Raw genomic sequence first — 24,826 nt, 5'->3', positions numbered from 1 at the left:
TCATCCTGTCTTTATCACCTCCTTCTCCCAGGTCACTTGTACCCAACCTTTCCCCATCACCCACATCCCAACACACAAGTCTACTCCTTGCCTCAATATCTATGTTAGGTGGGCTATCAAGAAAGTTACTCACTTCCAGTTGCGACGCCAGATCCCCCCAAGTCTGCTGGAATATTTCTTAAGACGCTACACACCTGCCTCTGATTTCCAATCACCATGCCGCTATTCTGGTGGGGCAGATCCAAACATCCATGGGTCCAATGAGTTGGTCAAGACCCTCTAGCTTCCAAATAAAAACGTTAAATCATCAGCCTCAATCTATAAACACCTGCTCTCCTTTTGCTCCCCCTTCATTCCCCAGTCAGACTCCCCACCTTCCCCCAGTCATACCCATGCCCCATCCTTCCTCACATGTCCATAGGCAACTCCTCTGCCTACTACCTCTACCAATACCGTCCCACTATTACTAGCCGTCTCCTACACCAGTTTCAACTTCCTCCGCATCCTCCACAAGACTTTCTAATGGATCTCCCCCGACTGCAGAAAGACCTTCACCTACGCACTCATCACCAGCAGACTTGACTACGGCAACACCCTACACACCGGAATCAACAAAACTCTTCTAAGCAAGCCCCAGACCATCCAGAACGCTGCTGCCAGACTCGTCCTAGGGACACCACGCCACAAACATATGACCCAACACCTCCGAAGCCTTCACTAGCTCCCCATCGAGAAGAGTATCGCCTACAAACTCCTCACCTATGCCTACAAATCACTCAACAACATCGGACCCAAATACCTCAACAACCGAGTATGTTTCCACGTATCCAAGAGGAACCTCCGCTCCGCTGACCATGCCCTGGCAGAGGTCCCCCGCATCTGCAGAAGCAGAAACGGCGGGAGAGCTTTCTCCCACATCGCCCCAAAACCTGGAACATACTCCCGGTCAACATCAGACGCTCCCCAACCCTCCACATGTTCAGGAAGGACCTCAAGACCTGGCTCTTCGACTGACCCAGAGCTGCTCCCCCCCCTCAGCGCCTTGAGACCCTCACGGGTGAATAGAGTGCTTTATAAACCACTGATTGATTGATTACTCCTACGTCTCTTCAGCCTTCCTTTGCTCCTAGGCCTGTCTAAGTTTACCATGCTCCCCTAGTCCTCAAGCTATAGAGCCATGCTAAGACTTTTTTCACAGCCACGTTTTCACAAAGAATCCTTATCCTGTCGCTAGCTATAAGCATTAATGTCAGATCCTTTCATTTAATTACACCTGAGGCACTACTTAAGGCCATTAATAAGCATCCGATCTCTCTTAGTGGGGACCTTGAGGCTGATGTCGAGGATCTGGATATCTGGCTCCTGCTCCGGGCCGGGAAACTTGCTCCTCCTGTCCCACATTCTGGAAAGACGGTCAGGTCGTCCGCCCCTTGGTTCACCACAGCCCTTAAAAAAGAGAGGTTGTGCAAACACCTCGAAAGGACCTGGCGGAAAAACTTTGACCCAATGATAAAACTATTTATAAACAGGCATTAAAGGCCTATTTTAAACAAGTTCTTGAGGCAATAAAATCTTTTCTATCTTCCAAAATCGAACGTGAGTCGAACAAAAGCAAGGACGTTTTTTAAATAGTCAGTGATTTCTCCTCCCCTACAGTGGTAGCTAAGCCATTTAGTCCTACTGAGGCATGGACGAGTTGCATGGTCTTATATTTTCATGACAAGATTGTAAGCATCCAGGAGTCGTTCCCGACTACTCCTCTGGTGCAGAGTGAAAAGGGTGTGCCAAACTCCCCACAAATACAAGTTAGAAGACCTTCTTTTGAACAGTTTCCAATGATCTCAATGGAAAATACTCTAGAAGTCATGAAAGGCCTTAAATTCGGCTCACTCTCCGATCCTTGCCCGGCCCCTACTCTTGCATCAATCACGGATATCAATAATCCTGTGGTCAACCAGATCCTGAATCTCTCCCTGAAGACGGATCAGGTCCCGGACAGGTGGAAGAGAGACAAAATGTTGCCCCTACTAAAAAAATTAACTCTGGATCCGGTACTAGCATCCAACTATAGGCCTATATCTCTGCTCCCCTTCTTCTCTGAGGCCTGGAAAAAGTGCTGAACTTCATTTGTTGAAACTAACTCTCTACTCCACCAGAGTCAGTCTGGTTTCAGGGCTAACTTCAGCACAGAGACAGCACGCCTGGAAGTATCTGAAGCAATAAAGGAGGTAGTGGTTAGAGGTGGCAAAGCCATACTGATACTGCTGGATTTATCAGCGGCTTATGATACCGTCCCCCACGACCACCTCCTGCTGAGACTTCGGGAGTGTGGGTTTGGCGGTACGGTACTCAATTGGTTTACCTCCTTTTTAAAGGACCACCAGCAAACAGTGTGGGCTCCAACTTTTGCTGCCCCTATCCCCCTTCTAGAGGTGGGTGTGCACCATGGCTCTATTCTGAGCCCCATCCTTTTTAATCTATATATGACACCTCTAGCAACTCTGACTGAGAACCATGGTGCAAACGTTGTATTGTACGCCGACAATACGCAGCGGCTCTTCACCTGCAACAAAGACACAGATTTCAAAGGAGACATTATTAGCTGTCTAACAGAAGTATTCTCCTGGCTCCAGCGCAACCAGCTTAAATGTAATCCTGGTAAATCTGAGATAATCTCCTTCGGCCACTGCCCCAGCAACCTCTGGCGGAGTTGGTGGCCCGCTGACATGCACCCCCACGTACCCCGTAAAGATAGTGAAAAATCTGGGGGTGAAGCTGGATGAAAATCCTCCCAAGCAGGCACAGATTCAATCAGTGGATGGTTCTTGCTTTGGCCTGCTCAAAATGCTGAAACTGTTCCTGCCCCTCCTATCTATCACCCACAGAAAAACGGTGGTCCAGGCATTAATAATCTCCTGGTTGGACAACCTGAATCTACTCTACCTGGGGCTGCCTGAGTATCTACTGGTGAGACTGCAGGTGATCCAGAACGCTGCAGCAAGAGCAATACTCATGCTTGGCCCCAGAGCTTGTATGGCCACACAGCTGAAATCCTTGCATTGGCTGCTTGTCCGCAAAAGGATCCTTTTCAAGGCCATGGTTTTGGCTTTTATGGCTCTCCATGGCATAGGGGTTGGGTACATTGCGAAGAGAGTCCAATTTTACCACTCTCACTGTGTACTTCAGTGTGTACTGTGTACTTAGAGCCAGCACTTCAGCTGGCTCTAACCCCTAGACACCTCCGGGCACGAATCAGGGGTCGCTCCATCCAGGTGCAAGCGGCAAAATTGTGGAACAATCTACAGGTGGCCTTATGGTTGACACAGAATCTCCTTGCATTTAGGAAATCACTGAAAACGTGGTTGTTTCAGCTTTAAATATCCAGTGCGGGGGTCACCCTGCTTAGCTGGGCCTTCATCCTGCTTCAGCGCCGGGACACTCAATTGAGTAGCTGTTTGCTCTATAAATAGCCATTTAACATCACATAATATAGCTGCAGAGTGCCCAGTTCTTCCCTGCAGTACAACCTGCTGGTCAAATGACAGAAGCACAACCTCTGCTATGACTCACCCACAGCTCCTGCAATCTTCTGTCCATGGTCCCCTTCTCCGATTCTGTCATAGTCCCATCTTTCCTTTCCTTGCTGCCCTCCTGCCACTTCTGTGGCTGATGAGAAGTGCTGTCCTTTGCAAATTTTGCCCAGGCTTGGTCTTTCATGCTGTCACCTGACCTTGTTTCTCCTTCCCTTCGTTCAATTTGGCCAAGGTAGCACCCACCTTGATGGGCTCGCTCCCAGCCTAAGGGAAACGACTGATACCACTTCCGTCTGTGGGTTCACGACCGAGGTCTAGACTGCCAGTCTGCCTCTTACCCCAGCAAACTCCCTTGCTCTGTATATCAGCCTCCAGGTGAACTGCTAAGTCTCATGTTCAGGGTGCAAGAACAATCTAATATTTCCTTTGCCAGACCAATAGCAAAATTACTAAATGGACTTCCAGAACCTGCTAGCACCTATCCACACCGACTCCCGGCACCGACCGGTTAACACCTCCCCACACCAAAGCCTCCCTCACCTCTCTCAAGGCTTGCCTTTACCTGACTAACTTAACACCTTCCCCATACTAGACTAACCACTCGATACTTCTCCAACTTGACTCGCCTCTCTTCTTACTCCAGCCTACCTCAGGACTTAAACCTTTTGCAGCCAATTAGGTGCCCGAACAAAGGCAAGAACGCATAAGCCCTCCCGTAGACACAAAAGAAACCTTAATTTGTGGCTAACCAATCCCCTACCCCGTGGACAATAGACGCTCCAGTATTTTGCCTGCCCACTCCACTCAACATAAAAATCACTGGAGAGAATAGGCAAGCCCAAATAGCTTTTTGGCTATTTAAATTGTAAATGTCTGCACAGAGTGCCGACTATACTCAACAAAAAGTGATGCCTTGTCATCATTAGTTTTCCTTCTGTTTCATGAGCAAATTCTTCTGACCTCCAGAAGATTATGCACCTGTCTAAGAGGGATGGGGGGGGGGGGAATGTGGTGAAACATCTTGTATAGTGCAGCAAAATCTTGCACTTTGACCTATGAACATCTTGTTATCCCTATTCTTATCCTAAATATCTTTCAGCAAAAGTTGAAGATCTGGCCTTTTAGTAAGACATTATTGGCAGTAAAGTGATGTAACCAAGTGCTGTACTTCCTTCACCCACTTACTCTGTTATTCAACGAATACAAATGCAATTTGTTTCTCACACGAGGAAGAAAAATGCACTTCTATGAACTGTGATATTTAAATAAACATGCAAAGAGAAACATAAAAGCTATAGCCATACACAGGGTTTCAATATAAAGTCTATATAGAGAACGATATAGTAAGAATGTAAGCTCATTTACACTAATTTGCATTTTTTCTGTATTTAGTGGATCTGCCAGACCCCAAGACACTCCAGGAAGTGCAAGTCCCCATCATTGATCAGTCGGTCTGCAGCGTCCTGTACTTGGTAGGAGCAAACAGTGACATACAAAATGACATGCTGTGTGCGGGGTATCTTGAAGGTGGAAAGGATTCCTGCTCAGTAAGTGTTGCAAGACAGTCCTTTTAACAGCATTGCAACTGACATTGATTAAAGTATTCTGATGGAAGCAAGGCCTCTAGTTCACAGTTGTCGAATGCCAATATTATCCATAGGTAGGAGCAGGTTAACGCTAGCTCTCAATGCCATCCCCATTCATGCAGACTGCTCACAGTTTCTTAATATGGATCAAGGCAACACGAATTGGGGGGACAGGGGAATGGGATAGAGCATAGATTGCTCTTTGGCTTCTGTTGATTTCTCTTCCATGTGGTTCAGCCATTGTTTAGTCTGGTTCTATTCTTATTTTCAATTTTCTGTTCGCTTACCTTCCTTTTTCATCTTTGTAAGAGAAACCCTTTAGCACAAGCAACTATATACATATATTAAACCTTACTCTAATATGTAGGATGGATACCGTTATACACTGATTTACATATGTTCTATATAAACACTATGTAATTAAAAGATGTACATTAAAGACATTAGCATATCTTCTGTTATTGAAATCAATTAGCAAACAATGGAAAAGTGAAACAAGTGAATTCAAAATTAACTCTTCACAAGTGCATTCGTTTTGAATCCCATCGGCTCCCTGTTACACTGTCCCAGAAGAGCTTAACGCAAAATCCTCGGGATGTCACAAAGTGAGTTGTTTTCACAAGAAGTCTGCGAGAAAAGAGCTCACCTCATATCAATGAGAAATGGGAGGCAGCCCAGAGACTGGGTACAAAATTGTAAAGCTGCCTCTGACTTCTCAACTTGCGCTCAAGGAAAACAATGATAACTGGAAGCCTGAGTGAGATGTTAGGAAGAAGAGTGAGGGAAGATTAAATGGGTATAGACTGCCTGAAGATATGAGGAATGAATGCTACATTTTCTAAGATGATCTGGTGCAAATCTAAGACACTGCTCACTCAGGAAATTCTGTTAATTGAAGTGCCCAGTCGAAGGCTTGCCCGTGCAAAATATTAGACGAGCAAGCATTGCAAGATGTTGGTCCTAAAGCTCACGGTTTCCTAAGGTGTAAATTGGCAGCTATCTCTGAAGGTCTCATGGTGTCATCTTCTCCACAGATGTTTCCATTGGTTTGAAAAGGATATCTGAATCCAAATATGTAACTTAGAAGGGAACTCAAAATGATCAATAACACTACCGGCAATGTTACTCTCATTCCTGACAGTACCTCCTTTCAAAGGCCAGTCCACAGGCTGAGGGTTTGATGAATTTAACTTATAATAATATCTATTTAGTATGGGGACATGAACATTATCAGAGGGCTCCCAGGAACTGTCTTTGGGCCCATAACCCTTCAAATCTGTTAGGTAATAGGCTCTTTCTTGGACTTTCTTATATTCAAGTATTCTCTTGACTTCGTATTCTGTATTACCATCATAGTGGAGTTGGGTAGATACTTTTTAGGAAGGGAAGCATGAAATATTGCGTGAATTCTAGAGGTTTGAGGCATTTTTCAACACAGTTACTAAACACATAATTTGCTGTACTGGCTAACGGCCTACAAAGTGTGACTAAAATTTCCTGTTTTCCTTTAAGCGTAGGTGATGGAGGATAACCAAAATTATCTCCTACTGTGTACTATATGGCTCCTTTCTTTTTCCTGTCAGCCTGTGTCTTATAAATTTCCTTAGCCTTTTCTGCGTTTGTCTTGGCTGATTTTGGATGAAATATAGGTATTAGATCAATTACTTAAATATTGGTACCTCACAATTCCATTTACCAATAAAGGGGCCAGGACGTTTTCCATAATTCATGAAGAATGGTGAGAAATCTGTGAAAACATGTTTAATTTTATTATTGTATGCACATCTAGCGGCTCATAATAGTTCTGCCCATTAACAACTTCATTATCTTGGAGAACCTCAAATATTGCTCTTGTCCTTGGTTTAGTTTGTTCTTCCTATTTGCCCATTCATTTTAGAACAGTAACTGGTTGAATGGCTAACCTAAATTCCCAATTCCTTCATTAAGGCGCTCCAAAAACATGAAAGGAATTGGAACCCTGTGTCGTAAATTACCACCTGCATGATACCATGAGCCCTAACTATGTTTTGATTGAACAATTGTGTTAACACTCTGGCACTGGGAATCCTTTTTAGATAAAGTAAGTTACTTATTTTGGTGAAGGTATCCATGAATACTAGGCTCATAAAATAACCTTCTCTAGAAGGTAAGTCAACAATCAACTCCATTGTTACAGTATGCCATAGGTGAAGGGCTACTAGCAAATGTTTTAAGTACCTTTTTCCCCCAGTATCTATTTATTGGCATTTGTTACATCGAGCTGGGCAATGATACAGAAATGGAAAGTTTTCATAAGAATGCACACATGACATATAATCACTTGCCAAAACTTGCTTAGGATATATAAACTGATGTACAATAATGTTACGTATTTGTCAATAGAAGATGCATAATAGAAAGTTTCAAACACAATCCACATACATCATGCCGGGAACCTTTGGGAGAGAAAGGAAATTAAACTGAGGAAGACAGCATGAAAAAGAAGGGCTCACCACTCTTACTCGATAAAAAAAATGTAACAACCATAAACGTGACTGCCTGGTGGATAGGTTAGGCCATGTGATGACTAAATGCACTACTTCACTGTGGCACAGTATGTTGATCAATAACAAGCCATTTGCATTCCATGTAGTCTCATTGTGTCTTGTATGTGGGTTTTTCTTCCCTATGTGGGCACATATCTTGTACCTCCTCCTACCCAGTGTGAACCCAAGTCATGGTAGTATCTGCTCCCTACATGTAGCGATGTGATCCCTGCACCATGGGAGGACTTGTACCCCACTTTGTTGCAACTCGTGTACCTGACATCCCACTGAGCAGGGGTGTGCTCATGCCCATGCATCAGGGGGTTTGCCATCCATTCTGGATGCTAGTGCTGTTAGATAAGTGCCCCATGTTTCACTTTGCAGCCCCCAAAATCCTGCACGTGCAGTTTGCACAAGTGTCACTTTCTGTTGTAGTCCATTTACGGAGATCCCACAACCACTGTCACATGAGGGGTATAGTCAATAACTTCCACAGCATGTTGATCTCTCTCTTAGCTAAGATATAGGCCAAGGATATAAATCATGCTACATATTTTGTCCCAGATTTAGATCTTGATGGGACTCCAATCATCCCTCCGTGGCAGCGTTTAGAAGTACTCCGTGAAGCTGATGGATTTCCACCCGCACTATTTAGATGTGTCTGTCTGAACTTTCATCCGTGTCGGCAGAGTGTTTTCCATCGCACAATCGGCTCACCTCCGACAACTTGGCGGAGTCCTCCGCTGGTTAACATTATGCCGTTGCTGAGCCTATTTAGATCACTCAGTTGTGCTGGTATTGTCCCAATGGCGGATTCATGATGGCAAGATTCCATTGAGGGATGCGTTCAACATTGTACTATTCTTGTGGTTTTTGGATGGATGCTAGCATCTCACACCTGATGTGTTTTGGCTAATTTTTTTCACCTGCATATCACACTATAAAACACATTCCATTTCAGACTATGATCCTTTGCCATTTTACTGCAGCAGACCACTGTTGATGAGAACTTTTTCAGTGAATTCAGGTTTCTTTTGCATTCTCTGTTTCATGTTAATTTTTTCTATTGAATTTTTTTTTCTTGTGTGTTAAAAAATGTATTTAAGTCTATTATTTGATAATGGAAGGGAGGAGAAATACCTGTTTTGTTGAAGGAGAACTGTCAGTCATGGTGCATGAAGTTATTAGGTTAGAGTCACAATTGTTTGGAGGCCGATTACAAAATAAAACTATAGCTCAGAAAAGGCAAGTGTCGGCCAGCATAGTTGACAGAGTGAATGCAGAGTGAACAGCAAGCAACCTGCACACACAGTAGGAAATTAGGAAGAGGTGGAGAAACCTGCGGGGAAAGTGCATTCCCTGGCCTCCAAGTGTCACCTGGAGGCCCAGAGGACTGGGAGTAGTTCTCCCAGAACCCCCTTGCAACTATATCGCTGGGTGGAGAAAGTCTTGCAGATCCTACATCCTGAAGGCTTGACAAGAATCCCCTGTGGAGTTGAGACTGCTAAATTATACTTTTGAATATGTTACTAAACCTACATTTTATTTTTGTTTTCGTTTAGCTTTTGGTAATGTGATATGCGCCTTTTCTAAGCATACAAACCTATACATAATTTTGCTGTTGTTTAGAAATGTTAACATTATTGTTGTTTGTCTCATTTTACTCACTGTCAACATGTGGGTTTTTCTCCTTGTGTGTTTTTTGCCTTCTTTGTTTGTTTGAATGTCTTTTGTTGAATTTAAGATTATAGGTTTCAATCTCCATTAAATTTGACATGATGTTATGGAAGTTGCAAGTGTTTTTTCATTTAGTAAACATAATTCATATATGTGTTTTATATTGTATATGTGTGTTTATGTTTAAGTTATAGTTTTGCAAGTGATGTTAATGTGTAATAGTTATGACCAAAACCACCATGATGACTTCTTTTTTGTTAAAATAATATTGCAATGCTATTTTGGCCATTCTCTCTTTTCTTTCTCATTTTCACATATGTTAAAGTGTTATGCATATCTCAATCTCTATGTTATGCAATGTTTTGAAAAGTTTTTTTGTTACATTTTGTATGTTGTCATTTACAGGTTCTTTTATTGAATGGATGTTATGTGTTTCCGTATCAAAGTTTGTTGACTTACATTTTTTTATGTAAGTTAATTTGGATGCTGAATATAAGTTTTTTTTAAATAAATGTACTTTACAATGTTTATATGATGACTAATTCTCTTTATCATTCTAAGTTATTGAATATTTTGGTATACTTTATGTATACTTTCTCATTTATTTCCATTTCAGCGTGGTCCGAGGAGTCGTACATGGAGGTGACGGAGCGCTTTGCTACTATGATCTTTGACTGTCTGGATTACAACGTATCATGGTTGTGACACCCTAGACGCCACTACCACTTGTTGAATTTTTAGCGACCATACCTGTAAATCTGTGTGCCAGTGTCGGCACCTGGGAATTTTATTTTATTTTCTCTGGTAGAGATACGTACCATTGCCATACTCCTCGGACCATGCTACGATCCCCCACCCTATAGGAGCCATTTCAACTAACTTTAGGCCATGCGCTATAACCTTGTGGAGCCTATAGTGCACATAATTGTTTGACTCACTTTGATTGCACGACATCAGGAGTCTGTGGGGATAACTACTTATTCCATGATGGCCTGTACTTAGAAATTATATTGGGATTCCACGGCAACTTTTGAATTTTGTCCATCACGCTTGGAGTTATTTGTGACTCTTCTATCTTCAGCTGACATTTGGACATCCACCATCAGTATTTATGCCTTGAGAAAGTCTTAGTGCAAGACGAAACACGTGTTGGCAAACGGCGTGCTGGGAGATTTTATACAAATTTCTTTAATACTAATAAAGAACTGATGAAAATACAAGAAGATTGACATTGAATTTGAACTACCTGGATTCCTGTTCTTGGAACTGATGTTTGTTTTATGTTGTCTTATTGTTTGACAGAGGGTATATTGATCCTCTAACTAGTAATCATCTAGCTAGGACTAAAAAGTAACTCATAAGGTGTGCTTTGGATTTAGGAAAACACAGTATATGGGAGCAATACTAACAAGAAACTGCCCGGAGTTAGCGGCAAGCGGCTAAAACCACGTGATAATATTGCAACATCTACGCACAATCATTAACAGTGATCCGGCCTATTCGGTCGCTCAACACTTTAAAGAAGCACATAATAATGACGTGAGTTTATCTACTTTGTTATTGACTCTGTTCCAGCCCCTCGCAGAGATGGCTATCGGAAAAAATTGCTAAGACAAAGAGAAACAAGGTTTATTTTGGAACTTGATAGCAAATTCCCGAATGGACTTAACAATACAGAAGATATGCATATTTTTTTTATAAATCTGTCTTTTTTATGGTTTGATTTTATGTGATATTTTTATGACATTTTAACCAAGTGAAGTTCGGATTGTCTTGATATATTATGAACACATATTATCTTTCATAAATTGAGTACATATTTGATATGTCTAAATCTGACTACAATGTTGGCAGCTAATATGCCCAACAAGCCTGTTGGGTAAACTAAGACTTTCAGGTTACTATTCTCGCCCGCTGTCTACCGTAAATCATAAGGGTATAGACAGCTTGCCTCTCATTTTTAAACACTGTTTAAACTATTTTCTTTGAATGAACACTATATGCAATTTTATAAGTTGCACAATGAACTTTAGATTATATATAACACATAAATGTGCACAGTTTGTTTTTTGAAACATATATGTACATATAGATGGCATATATAACTGAACAATGCACTGTTGTGATTTTGGATTTTCCTATAAAAGATACACGAGCATTTATGCGGTTATTTCTAAACTTGAGGAAAACCAATTCTGTATTAAGCAGGTATTAACTCAGCCAAGTTAACATGGCTAATAAGCATTCAAGCAGGAATATAATCATTGCGTAGTTTGCACATTGTTTTTTGATATTTAAATCGGAATTTATTATTGTGTGATAATGTGTATATTTTAAATTATTTGTACATATTTATTCGAATTTTAAATAATGAATATATTTATTTTATTTATTTATTTGAAACCACTCAATATTTAAAATGCGAGTATACATGTCTTTAGGAATATAAAATACATTTATTATTGTGTCTCGCAAAACAAATGTGCACATTAGGTATGCAATGCTGTTTTTTAACATCAGCCCAGTGCATGTTTTAAGCTTCTCTATGGGATTGACATAGTGTTTCTTCACTGCTCATTAGTCACGTGGTGTTGAATTTAAGGAAAAAAATGTATAAGAAAACATGGCGTACTGCTAACTCTGTATGTGATCAAGGGCACTGGATGCCCGAAACGCGTCATGGAATGAGGAGTGAAAATTAAAATCTGCCATCTGAATGTCCTGGTGGTCCGTTTCTTCAGTTCTTCAGTTCGACCGAGTTCCCAGAAGACGCCTATGGAAAAAATTGGACCACTGGGGCCTTCCAAAAGCATTAATGGAAACAATAATGGCACTATACAGTGGAACATGGGCAAAAGTAAAACTAGGAGACGGAAGAAGAATATCCGCAGAACAAAAAATACCTAACGGACTCAAACAGGGCTGTGTGCTTTCCCCTAGCCTTTTCAACATATATCTGGCCGATTTGAAAGACCATATCAAGAACGTGAATGGACATCCGCCTAAATTGGCCAATGAAAACATTCAATTCCTCCAATATGCGGATGATATTGTAATTTTAAGTCAAACCCCGATAGGCCTACAAAGAACAATATCCGAATTAACAAATTACTTTGAGAAAGAAGGCCTGGAATTAAAGATTAAAAAAACAAAAGTGGTGAGACTGGCGGGTACCAGTAGAAGATCTTTCAAGTGGTACACAAAAGGCAGACACATTGAGGAAGTAACGGCCTACAAATATTTGGGGGTCACAACAAGTAAAAACATGGCCCTTTCAACCCAAAAAAGAGTAATCGCTACAAAAGCACAATCATTGAGTTTCGCGTATAAAGTTCTCCAAAAGAAACTGCAATGCCCATCGTATGACCATCTGCTAAAAGTAATGGCAGCCCAAATCCTACCCTCTTTATCCTATGGAATGGAAATATGGCATGGGAAAGAAGCAGCCATTTTAAACAACCTCGTGACAAAAATATATAAATCCGTGTTTCATCTACACAAAGGGTCATCCCCGGCGCAAATAAGGCTGGAATTTGGCTTGCAAAATCAAATATACCAAAGGAAAGCAGCCCTAGTGAAATGGTGTTGGAAATTGAAATCGGAGGAAACGGGACCCTTAAACAATCTATGTTGGCAAGAAATTAAAAAGCAATATGACCAACAGGAACCAAATTCATGGGGGAATTATATGCGAGCAGCATTAGAAACCCTCAAATTAGAGGAGATCTGGAAGAACCCACCGGAAGAATCGTCCTTTAAAAAGATCTGCAAGCTAAATGCAAAATCCTTATCTTTGGTAGAAGATAAAAAAACTCTGGCCAAACGGCGGCATGCATGGACCATTTTAAACTCGTACAAACTTTTAAAACCTCAACCCTACCTCATGGCGCACTTCAGGCTATCCTTAAAAACAAAATTCTTGGCCCTCAGAATGGGTGACCATTCCTCCAAAGACTTGATCCCGTCATGGAAGGACACACATCAGGGATTAAAATGTAGACTATGTGATTATCACAGTGAGACCTTGTGCCATCTCCTGTGCACATGTGTGCCCTTAAAAGAAAAGAGGAAAACCTTATTGAAACCAATTTTTAACATCCTACAGATTCGTACCTGCAGGCAAGCTGTGACCAGCTGGATGGGAGCAGGTTCAAACATCCTATTATGCCGCGGGGTAAAATTTATGAACTTTGTAGAGTCTCAGCTACAAAAAGTAGAAACAGACCATAGATAAGGCCTGAGATAAAGTGTTTAATTAATGAACAAGAAAATATATAATTTTTTTACTAAATGAACCTTTTAGTCGCTGCTATTTTATCTGAATTTTGTATGTATGCTTTATGGTTATGACAAACCAAATAAAGTAAATTTTGACACACAGTTCGCCGTAAGGAGGTGCCGGGAGTTGTTTGCGCACAAATATATATATATATATATATATATACGAATATATATATATATATATATATATATATATATATATCCACAAAAGGGTCCAAACGTAAAGACGCACACTAACAGCGGGTGCTCAGCGCAAGGGTCGAACCCAGACCTGTGTTTCATTTACTTGCTTCCAAAGGACGCGGCACTCAAGGGAAGTTCAGATGTTCAAAAGATTTTTATTGAAACAAGCTCAACCGACGCGTTTCAGCCTCCACGGCTTTGATCACGGTAGGTGAGTCCCTTCTTTGTTGCACATTTTATACCCCCACATGATCTTAGAGTGTTGCATTGTGGGTATCGTAGTGCACAAATTCAGAGAATGTTCGTGTCAATTAAAAAAGGAAAAAGTACATGATGTTTGTACACAGAGTGACATGTCAAATTAAGTTCAAAGCGTTTGGATATAGTATCCTATTCGCTAATCAAACAATCAAAACATCAAAGAATCAAAATTTACAAAATTTTCAAAATTTTTCAAAATTTTCGTCCATCATGAAGTAATGGTATAGTACACTATTCAATTATACATAGGCATCTTAATATTCTCTATAGTGTAATGAGACAACAGAAAGTACTAGGATATAAGAGCGAGGCAAGTGGCAGTAAGTTTGAACCCCAGAAAGATAAAGAGGAAAAAGGCAAGAAAAGAAAGAAAAAGAGAAGAAAGAAAAAAGGGAAGAGAAAGGAAGAAAGGAAGGAAAAGTAAAAAGGGAGGAAAAGAAGAAAGAAAAAGGGAAAAGGGGGTTATGGACATTTATTTTGGCTTGTCAGAACAAACTTATCATTTTAGATGATTAGAATATTTCATATCTAAATTTCTTCGAATGTTATATCATTGTCTATTCAAGGTGAACAGCAAGTTCCTCATCAAAGTTCATCCCTCTCGGCATCTTTGTTTTCAACCGGATGATATATCGGGATTCTAGTTGGCGTAGTTCCCTTTTTCGATTTCCACCACGTTCTTTGGGCAAGATGGTGTCAATCCCATAGTATTGCATGGCCCGCCAGTCACCGTTTTGGCATGCAATCATGTGTTTAGCAGTAGCATAGGCAATGTCTTTCTTCTTCACTGCCCGAATATGTTCTAGAATGTGCTTCTTTAAGGGGCAGATTGTACTGCCAATGTATTTCTGACCACATTTGCATTCTATAACATACACAACATACTGCGTTGTGCATGTTATCTTCTGTTTCACTTGTATTGTATTGCCACTGGGTTCCAGAATTGATTTCGTATTTTTGCCAATCTTACAAGCCTTCTAAGAATTACACTTGGTGAAGCCTTTTCGTTGTTCTTCTAGCCAATTCGCCTGTTCTTTTACCTCAAAGTGGCTGCTTACAAGAATGTCTCTCAAAGATCTTGTTTTCTTGTATGTTTCTGTAGGTTTGGTTCCAATTAGTTCTCCTATATCTGGATCTTTGGCAATCAAATGCCAGTGTTTCGGCATTTTGCTCATAATAGCGCCACTTTCTTTGCTGTATGTTGTTACAAATCTTGGAATTGATTGGGCCTTCCGTTTTTCTACTTTGGTTTTGGGAATCAAAGTTTCAATCCTTGGTATACCGTCAATTTTTTTCTTATTTTTCGACAATGTATAATTTTGGTATCCTCTTTCCTTAAATCTTTGGATGGTTTCCTGCATTTTCTCTTCCGCATCTTCTGGTTGAGAGCAGTTTCGTTTCATACGCATGAGTTCTCCAAAAGGAATGCTATTCAGCAGGGGTTTGGGGTGGAAGCTAGTCCCGTGTAAGATGCTGTTTGTCGATGTTTTCTTCCTATAGAGTGTAGAGTGTATCTTGTCATCCTCTATGTACACTAGTGTGTCAAGGAACGGGTGCTTCGTGCGACTTGTTTCATATGTGAAGGATAGTCCCAGTTGGTTGTTTGCTAACTTGGTGTAGTATTCTTGAAATTGTTTCTCTCTTCCATTCCATATTATAAACAAGTCGTCTATAAAACGAACCCATAAGATGATTCTTTCAAGATCTTCAGAATTTTCTGCATCCCAGGCCACAGTCTTTTCCCACCACCCCATGGTGATGTTCGCGTAATTCACAGAAAACTAGATGCCCATGGCTGTACCACAAAGTTGTTTAAACAAATCTTTGTTAAAGTAAAAAATGTTATTGGTCAGGCACATCTTGATACTAGTTAATAGCATCTGCGTATGTTTCATCTCAGATACCTTCCTTTGGTTGAGAAAGTACTGGCAAGCTTTCAGGCCTATTTCATGACGTATTGAAGTATAGAGCGATACTGCATCTATTGTTATCATCAAGTATTGTTTGTTCCACACAACGCCATCCAGGATCCTTAGAAAATCACCAGTATCCCTGATGTAGGAGCTTAAGTTTTTGGCAATGGGGGCAAGGAACTGGTCCACAAATTCTGACAAATTCTCATATAAGGAGTTGCAGGAAGAAACAATAGGTCTACCTGGGGGATGGAATAAAGTTTTGTGAATTTTGGGTAGAAAATAAATCGTTGGGATAACAGGGAAATCGTTGGTAAGAAATTTTAATTCATCATTGATCAAATTTTCATTTCGCCATTGAGTTAACTTGATTTGTAGATCCAACATCATTTTGTTAATTGGATTGGTCGTCAGTCTACTGTAGTTAGCGGTCTCATTTAATTGCCGGTAGGCTTCAGCAAGATAGTCTTCAGTGTCCATAATCACAGTGTTGCCACCCTTATCTGCGGGTTTAATTATTATTTTGTTGTTTTCTTTCAAGTTCTTGATGGCTTCACGTTCTTTTTTACTCAAGTTTTCCCTTTTGTTATCCTGTCTGCAATTCGATAGTTTCTCCAGCTGTTCAAGAACTGCTTCGCTAAATTGGTCGATGCGGTTGCCAGGAGGTAGAACTGGGCAATACCGTGACTTTCTTTTTAGCCCACTTTTTACTGTCGCATCCGTTTCAATTGCAAGTTCAGCTAATATTTCTCCTTCTGTCATGTCATTATCCTCCAGATCATATAAGAGGTCAAAGATTGTTTTCAAGTCATGTACTTGTTCAATACTGATCGTGGGTTTCACTGCCACATGTATTTCTTCGGATAGTTCTTCTGGTGTATTAGTCATTTTATTGTTCTTTGCATGAATTTTGGCAAGTTTAAGCTTGCGGATATATTTGTAGAGGTCTATTTTTACTTGAGTGCGATCTGCATGGCTTTCAGGACAGAATGATAGTCCCTTATTAAGGACTGCTTCGTCCTCCGGTGTTAATATGTAGCTGGACAGATTCACTATCAGGTTACTTTTACCTATTTGCGGTTGCGCAGAGGGTATTGTCTTCTTTCTTTTACCGCGTCTGGTTTTTCTGGTGCTGGCGAGGCAATCTTTTCTCTTCCTCGGCCTGGGTTCACGTTCTTTCCGCGGCCTCTTGTTCTGGATTATGTTTGATCTACATACACCCATTTCATCTCCTCTAAAAAATTGGCTTTTGTTCCCGATGGAGTTCTGCCACTCTGTTCATTCTCGCTAACATCAGATTCACTGGCACTCATATTGCCTCCCCTTTGTGCTGGTGGTAATGGATAGTTTTTCTTTAGTGTTTCAAAGCGCTTTGCAAACGTGAGAATCCTTCCAAATCGATAATCTTGTTCATCTCTCAAAAAATTTCGTTTTTTTCTTTCTTGGATTTCCACCTCATATTTTTCTAATCTTGAATCCATATCTTTGCATAGTTTCAGAATTTCTTCCTTTGCGTTACTCTCCTGGATTACACTTTCTAGTTCGTCCAGCTCTTTGGTTATATGTATTATATCTATTTTTGCGTGCTTTATCAAAATTCGCATCATGTTCATCGAGCACTGTGTATTGTTTTCTGCCCAGTCCTCAAGTAAAGCACTTTTTGTATCCGGGTGTGTTGGTATCGTAAAAATCCATAGACCTCTAGGAATTCTGTTCACTTCCAAATAATTTTCCAAAGCCAAAATCTCCCAGCTCTTATTTATCTCCTTCCTGTACAATCTTTCACGTTTATTAAACTGTTGTTTTAATGTCAGATCCGTTGCAGTTGTCACGTTTGCTTCACTGTTCTCTTGTGCAACTGTTGCCTCTGACACTTGGAATAACGATGCCGCTGTTGTAGCGCGTTTCCCTTTTCGCGCTTCCATGTCACTCGTGTCACTTTCCCACTTTAAGCTTGTGTATTTTAATAACTTCAAAGTCCAAAAACTTTCCCCACTATGCCTCCCGGAGACGCGCAAGCCGTATTGTTTACAAATCTGGCTTTTACAGCCTCTCAGGAGAGCAATGGCCGCTTCGTGCAACAGAAGAGAAAAACTTTTCAATCAGCTGTCTTCACTCACCTGAACTGAGTCTCCCGTGCGGGCGGCGTCCTCCAGCCCCGTCCTCCGGCGCTCAACGTTCAGAGTGATTCTTGGTTTCGTTCCTCTGTCAGGCTCTGTTGCTCGGGTGCAGTCTTACAAAATAATATCCACAAAAGGGTCCAAACATAAAGACGCACACTAACAGCGGGTGCTCAGCGCAAGGGTCGAACCCAGACCCGTGTTTCATTTACTTGCTTCCAAGGGAAGTTCAGATGTTGAAAAGATTTTTATTGAAACAAGCTCAACCGACGCGTTTCAGCCTCCACGGCTTTGATCACGGTAGGTGAGTCCCTTCTTTGTTGCACATTTTATACCCCCACATGATCTTAGAGTGTTGCATTGTGGGTATCGTAGTGCACAAATTCAGAGAATGTTCGTGTCAATTAAAAAAGGAAAAAGTACATGATGTTTGTACACAGAGTGACATGTCAAATTAAGTTCAAAGCGTTTGGATATAGTATCCTATTCGCTAATCAAACAATCAAAACATCAAAGAATCAAAATTTTCTAAATTTTCTAAATTTTTCAAAATGTTTTAACATTTTTGTCCATCATGAAGTGATGGTATAGTACACTATTCAATTATACATTGGCATCTTAATATTCTCTATAGTGTAAAGAGACAACAGAAAGTACTAGGATATAAGTGCGAGGCAAGTGTCAGTAAGTTTGAACCCCAGAAAGATAAAGAGGAAAAAGGCAAGAAAAGAAAGAAAAAGAGAAGAAAGAAAAAAGGGAAGAGAAAGGAAGAAAGAAAGGAAAAGAAGAAAGGGAGGAAAAGAAGAAAGAAAAAGGGAAAAGGGGGTTATGGACATTTATTTTGGCTTGTCAGAACAAACTTATCATTTTAGATGATTAGAATATTTCATATCTAAATTTCTTCGAATGTTATATCATTGTCTATTCAAGGTGAACTTATTTACAACAAGGGGTGGTGATGGACAGAGTCTCTGAATTAAGCAGAGTACTCTCACCCAGTCAAAAGATCAGGGCTAGATCCAACACCGTTTTTTAGCTCATTGCACCATCCCAGTTTCAGAACCTGGCTGTATGCAAATTAGTCTGTCCCTGGCCCAGTGCATCATGGGAACAGGGCAGACCAGACTACAAAAGCCAATTCTTACACTGGGAAGGAAACAAGCTTCCGGGGACCGGTTTCTGGCATTTCAGCCGTCTTCGGCCCGGCTTGCTTGAATCCTGATGGTGCAATGAGCAAGGGACTCACATCTGAGTATACCCTTCCACGCTTAGGGTGGACAAAATAATTTACAACAAGGGGTGGTGATGGACAGAGTCTCTGAATTAAGCAGAGTACTCTCACCCAGTCAAAAGATCAGGGCTAGATCCAACACCGTTTTTTAGCTCATTGCACCATCCCAGTTTCAGAACCTGGCTGTATGCAAATTAGTCTGTCCCTGGCCCAGTGCATCATGGGAACAGGGCAGACCAGACTACAAAAGCCAATTCTTACACTGGGAAGGTGTGGAAAAGTAAATTTTGCCATGTTATATGTGCCTACGTGTTCCCCATATTATGTTATATGTGCATGATCGATATGCATGTATTCCCTTCTGATCGATTAAAGACGCAATTACAGTTGTGTCCATCCCTAGTATGCCAGTTTCCAGTCCTCGTGAATACAACGAATATTAGGCCTATGTAAAGCTACGTTGCCACGTTTTACAGTGTGCACGTTAATTCATTGAATTGTCCCCGTTTCTAGGCCTCAAAAGGGCCCGGACTCAGATTCAGCTCCTGTTTCCTGAACCCTCTCCGAGGAGCGATACAGCCCCCACCTGTATCCCTGACCCTTAGCTTACTTTCATGCCTCGCAGTGCCCGGCTCGGCCTGGCTCTGCCTCCCAGTCTGCCAAGAGTATGTTATGTTTCTAGTTATCAGTTCAGCCCTCCTTCTCTGCATTCCTAAGTTACTGAATCGCATCAATAGTCTCCGGCATGGTCTAGTCTTTATGTCTCCATGTAAGAGAAATACTGTATTAATATTCATAGAATATTCCTCGTACACGCACTACATGTAGAATAATGTATGCACCAGTCTTAATGTCTGTTAGCCTTTGCCCTGATAACTTTTGGATTCTATCAACATGTACTCTAAACACCAGATACCAGATATGCCTTGGGTACATGTCGCTCTGACACTCCAGACTTTAGTCTCCTCTTCTAGCGCAGAAGTCATAGCCCCCAGTTCTCCCTAGTAACACGTCATTGTCAGTTTGCGCGCACCACTAGGTTAGAGGTCCCAGCTGCTCAGGTAGCCCCCTCCATGTTTCCGCCCCTTTTATGACATATTCTGTTACGTTTGCATCACATGTCTATGTACACGCCTTCTTGTTGCATCAGTTTTGCCCTTATCTTTCGCGACTGCTACAAACCCCGCCTATTGCTACGCCTACTGTATTGAATATAATGTATTTTGTTTAACTATATATATTGTGCACGGATGTTAAAGTTTGCTAGCCAATTCCCAGATCCTGCCCGACAGCTGTCGGGCCCTGCCACCCTATTCCCGTGCAGGCTGTCCTGTTCCTGTCCTTTATGCCTGATTAAAGCCTGTCAACTTCAGCTACCTCGAATCTTGACTCTTATTTATTGAGCTATCTGTTTATATGAGTATCCTGAAAAATAGAACCGGTAATTAATTATTTATTTACCACATAATGGCGCCCGAATAGGGACTTGCCCTTTCCCCACGCGCCGGAGAAGCCACGCAGGCCCCCTGATCCTCTGCAGCCGTGACGGAACCATACCGTGCACGTGCAGATATTTCTGCTTCAAGTATCCCTCAGGCCCACGGAGGAGACGGAGGTTGCGGTCCAGCGTCCAGACGAGGCGGTGGAGGAACGCGGCGAGTCCCGACCAGAGCCCAAGCCGAGAGTCCAAGGTCCGAGGTATCCGGAGGCCCACCTGTAACTGAAGTCCGAAGTTCGACCGTCCGTCGTCGTAGCAGTCCAGTCCAGTCCGAGGCCTTCCGTTCTTGCTGCCCGGTGAGTACCGTTGCTGGGGTAGTATCTAGACAGGGTCAATTAATTTGTCTCTGGTCCGTGGGTTTGGGTACGCAAATCCAACACGAAGTGTTCACCTAGGTGGGCGCGGGTCCTGACGTGTCTCTTTATGGGACCGGTAAGTTTCGTGCTGTTTTAGCAGTGCATCCAGTCATTCTAGTAAAGTTTCTGTTCTAGTAAGTTCTGTTCTCGAGAAATTCATGTATTCTGTTTTCAGTATTTCAGGTAATATTCTGTCCAAACTGTTATTTTAAATGTTATTTCATGTGTCTTCAATGTCGTGATATGAGTGATTTGTTTTCTTAAAGTTATTACTGTGTTTATTGTGTATTGTATTGTGTCCAGACTCCAGCCTAAGTTATGCCTCTGTTCACGAAATTACGTCAGTTAAAAACTAAAAAAAGTTTGCTCGAGGAAGCAGTTCCTGTCCCGCCTAGGGACAGTCCAGGTCATTTTATGTATCATAAGCATGGCATAAGTGCCATATTATATCTAGACTTATGGGTGGAGTACACCAAAGAATTAGAAGAAAAGTATAGATGGCCCGTATCAGGTACGTGGGATGCCCAGTGCATCATGCGAGTAGAAGAAGTATTATGGAAAAAGAAAGCCAGACAGTCCCAGAAAGATGCCATCGAGTTATGGCGCAAAGAATCTCATAAAAGAACCGAGAAAGAAATCAGAAAGTCAGAATTAAGTAGAGAATCCACAGAAAGAGCCCAAGAAAGGGAATTAATTGAAATAGGTGAACGAGTTAAAACCGAACAGTCAGACAGACAGAGAAATGCCCTCATTAAGGGTATGTATCCTCTTCTTGCCGAGGGCTTGCCAAAAGCAACCCCAGAAGCACCATGTAATTTTCCGCCACCATTGGTTCCGATTAAGCTACGTCACAAACCGACCGCAGCTGATATTTTTCTCTCGTCCTATTTGGACGACACAGTCCCAGAATATGCAAATCCTGCTCCGCCAGTTCCTGTAAATAATGTAATTCCTGTTCCTCCAGCCACCGGGGCACCTGTTACAGCACCTGTTACGGTACCCCCGGTCCAACCCATAGTACAAGTTCCCGCTACATCGGTCACTCTGCCAGCACGAAGAGTATCAGTCGACGATTCTAGTTTAGGAGCCGCGGGGGGAGGTCCTCCTGGTACCCCGCCGCCACACAAACGTGTAACGTTAGTCGAGTTACATGAACGTGCGTTACAGCGTACGCCCAAACATCAGTCCGTTGCAGATATTAAACGAGCTCTTACTGAATGCCGTTATGATCCAGTCCTAGGCGATGATAATATGGTTATATATTCATTGCGTGTAAGACGGGTGACCGAGTATTTGGACACCCTACCGAATATGAAAGAAGATCTAGACAGAATGTATCGTTTCATCCGTACAGGGGATGATCCAGAAAGTATTGGCGAAATCATGTCTCAAAGGAAAGCTGAGATCCAGCTCATGCTTTTAAAATTTCTAATTAATTGTTTAATAAGAGAACAAGATTATCCGACTAAAGATCCGACCGAAATGAGAGTTCTGACAAGGTGGAGTGATCATATAGCCGAGGGTAGACACAAGACACTCAGTAGTATAGAGAGTATGTACAAGAAAATTCGTAAGGAAATAATAAGGTTGCACGAGAAACGTAAAGCAGCACAAGTGTCCGAGAAAGAAGACGACTCTCCTACTGAAGAGGTAGAAGACGAGAATACCGCCAGAATAGCGTATGTAGGTAAATCTAGACTTCCCGACCGACATTCACGTCCAGAACACAAGAAAGTTTTTCATCTTCCAGCACCAGAACAAGGTTCTCTAGAGCAAGTATTTCAAGCTACCGATCACATTCTGAAATCACGTATCGGTTATAGTGAACTTAGTACCATGCATGAACAAGAACTAGCCCGATCAGCAGTCCGATGGATTACTGATTCTACCACTTTTCCAGACGAAATAGTGGCACAAATGTTTCTGAAACTGCCCCCAGCCGAACAGCGACTGGTGGGTATGTATATGATCCAGTACCTCATTACACTGTATGAGGGACAACATTCTGATCCAGGTCCGTTACATGATGTTCTGAACGAGTTACTCCAGTATAGATGGAAAGGTTTAGGTACCGATTTAATTAGTGTCATTCTAGAACAGCGCCACAAATATAGAACGTTCCTGAATCCGCATTTTGTTCATGTCTCACCTCCAGAAAGTAAACCGTTTTACATAGATAGACAGCATCCGTTACGAGAAGTACACCCAGTTAGGACAGCGGGTGGTGAAATGCAACGAGTATTTGTTTACACCCCTATCACCAAGATGGAACTCTTAGAGATGAAGAAATTAATTCCCTGTCACGACAAAGATCCAGCAGGGTTCCATCGAGAATTAAAAGACATGCTCAGAATGGGAAAATACACGTATCCAGATATTATTAAAATGCTAAAGGTCCTGTTGCCCGCAGGGGTATATGAAAAACTCAAGGAAAAAGAATGGGAGGTGGGAGAGAAAAAGATTGATTGGACAGCTCTAGAAGCTGAAGATAATATACGAGTACCAGGTACCGGTCTTGGGGACAAATGCAAAGAATTGCTAGAGTTATTGATACAAGTTTTGCCAAGGATACTAGCCACGAAAAAGGAAGATTGGGATGCAATCTCAGCATGCAAACAGAAACAGGATGAAGATACTAGTGATTTTTATTCTAGATTTGAGAAATGTTTTATTATTAACAGTGGTTTGAAGACAGGTAGCGAATCATACCCTCATCTTTTTGTTTCTAAATTAGTCGAGAATTCAAGTCCACAAGTTAAAAATCGAGTTTTGAAAGTCGAAAGTAGTTGGCAAGCTAATACCCCGTCACAAATGCTCCAGATGCTCCAGTATCACCAGAACAGAATCAGGGAAGAGCAAGAACACGAAAGGAGACGTATGAAAGACACGAAAATGAAAGTATTAGTTGCACAATCTGTTCCACAAGACAGTCAGAAGAGGGGTCCGAATCAAGCCAGTCATCCTGCAGCTCCCGTTAAAGGGACATGCAATTATTGTAAACAGCCAGGTCATTTTATAAACGAGTGTGCAGTTCTGAAACACAACATAGCAACTGGTAAGACTAAAGAAAGACCACGTCCGCCTAGACAAGAACAAGTTTCACAGACTTCTCAGCCACCACAGAATGCACAACAGACAGTTCCAGCACCGCAGCCTATCGCTGCAACACAGCATGTTACACAGCAGATGTACCAGTATGCCCAGACAGAGTATCCAGAGTATCAACAGTATTCATGAAACAGCCTAGAGAGGGAGGTAGGCTTGCCTCTCATCGAGATACCTGTAGATCCAGAGGGTCCCTATGTACACAGTCAAGTATTAGGGAAAGACAGAAAGTTTCTGATTGATACAGGGGCAAGTAGGACTACTATCAGTCATGACGAGGTTCCAGGGGCTCCGCTCTCAGGCTCTAAAAATGTTTCCCTTGGGTTTTCAGGAAAACCTATTGTTAATGAGATTTCAAAACCAGTTACTCTAGAAGTTGGTCCATTGTCCCGAACTACTGACTTGTTACTCACGAAATCATGTCCAGAAAATTTGTTAGGCATTAAAACATTGAAAGAATTAGGTGCAGTAATTTGCTGCTCCCCAGAAGGAATCCGATTGTTTTTGCGTGACTTTAAAGGTCACTATGTATTACGTGATTTTGATCCAAGGTTACT

General features: G+C 41.7%; 1 protein-coding gene across 1 annotated transcript in view; it reads left to right on the top strand.

Moving 5' to 3' along the window:
- The window catches only part of LOC144769174 (serine protease 27-like), a 94,639-nt gene that overhangs the window by 34,262 nt on the left and 35,551 nt on the right, over positions 1-24,826 (top strand). The window contains exon 4 of the mRNA XM_078653190.1: positions 4,926-5,080. Within this exon, the coding sequence (XP_078509316.1) occupies positions 4,926-5,080 (155 nt within the window). The remainder of the gene's footprint in view (positions 1-4,925; positions 5,081-24,826) is intronic.

The sequence above is a fragment of the Lissotriton helveticus genome, chromosome 7 (genome assembly GCF_964261635.1).
Source record: "Lissotriton helveticus chromosome 7, aLisHel1.1, whole genome shotgun sequence".
NCBI lineage: Eukaryota > Metazoa > Chordata > Amphibia > Caudata > Salamandridae > Lissotriton > Lissotriton helveticus.
The sequence above is the reverse complement of the archived record's forward strand: the minus strand, read 5'-3'. Positions and strand labels throughout refer to the sequence as shown.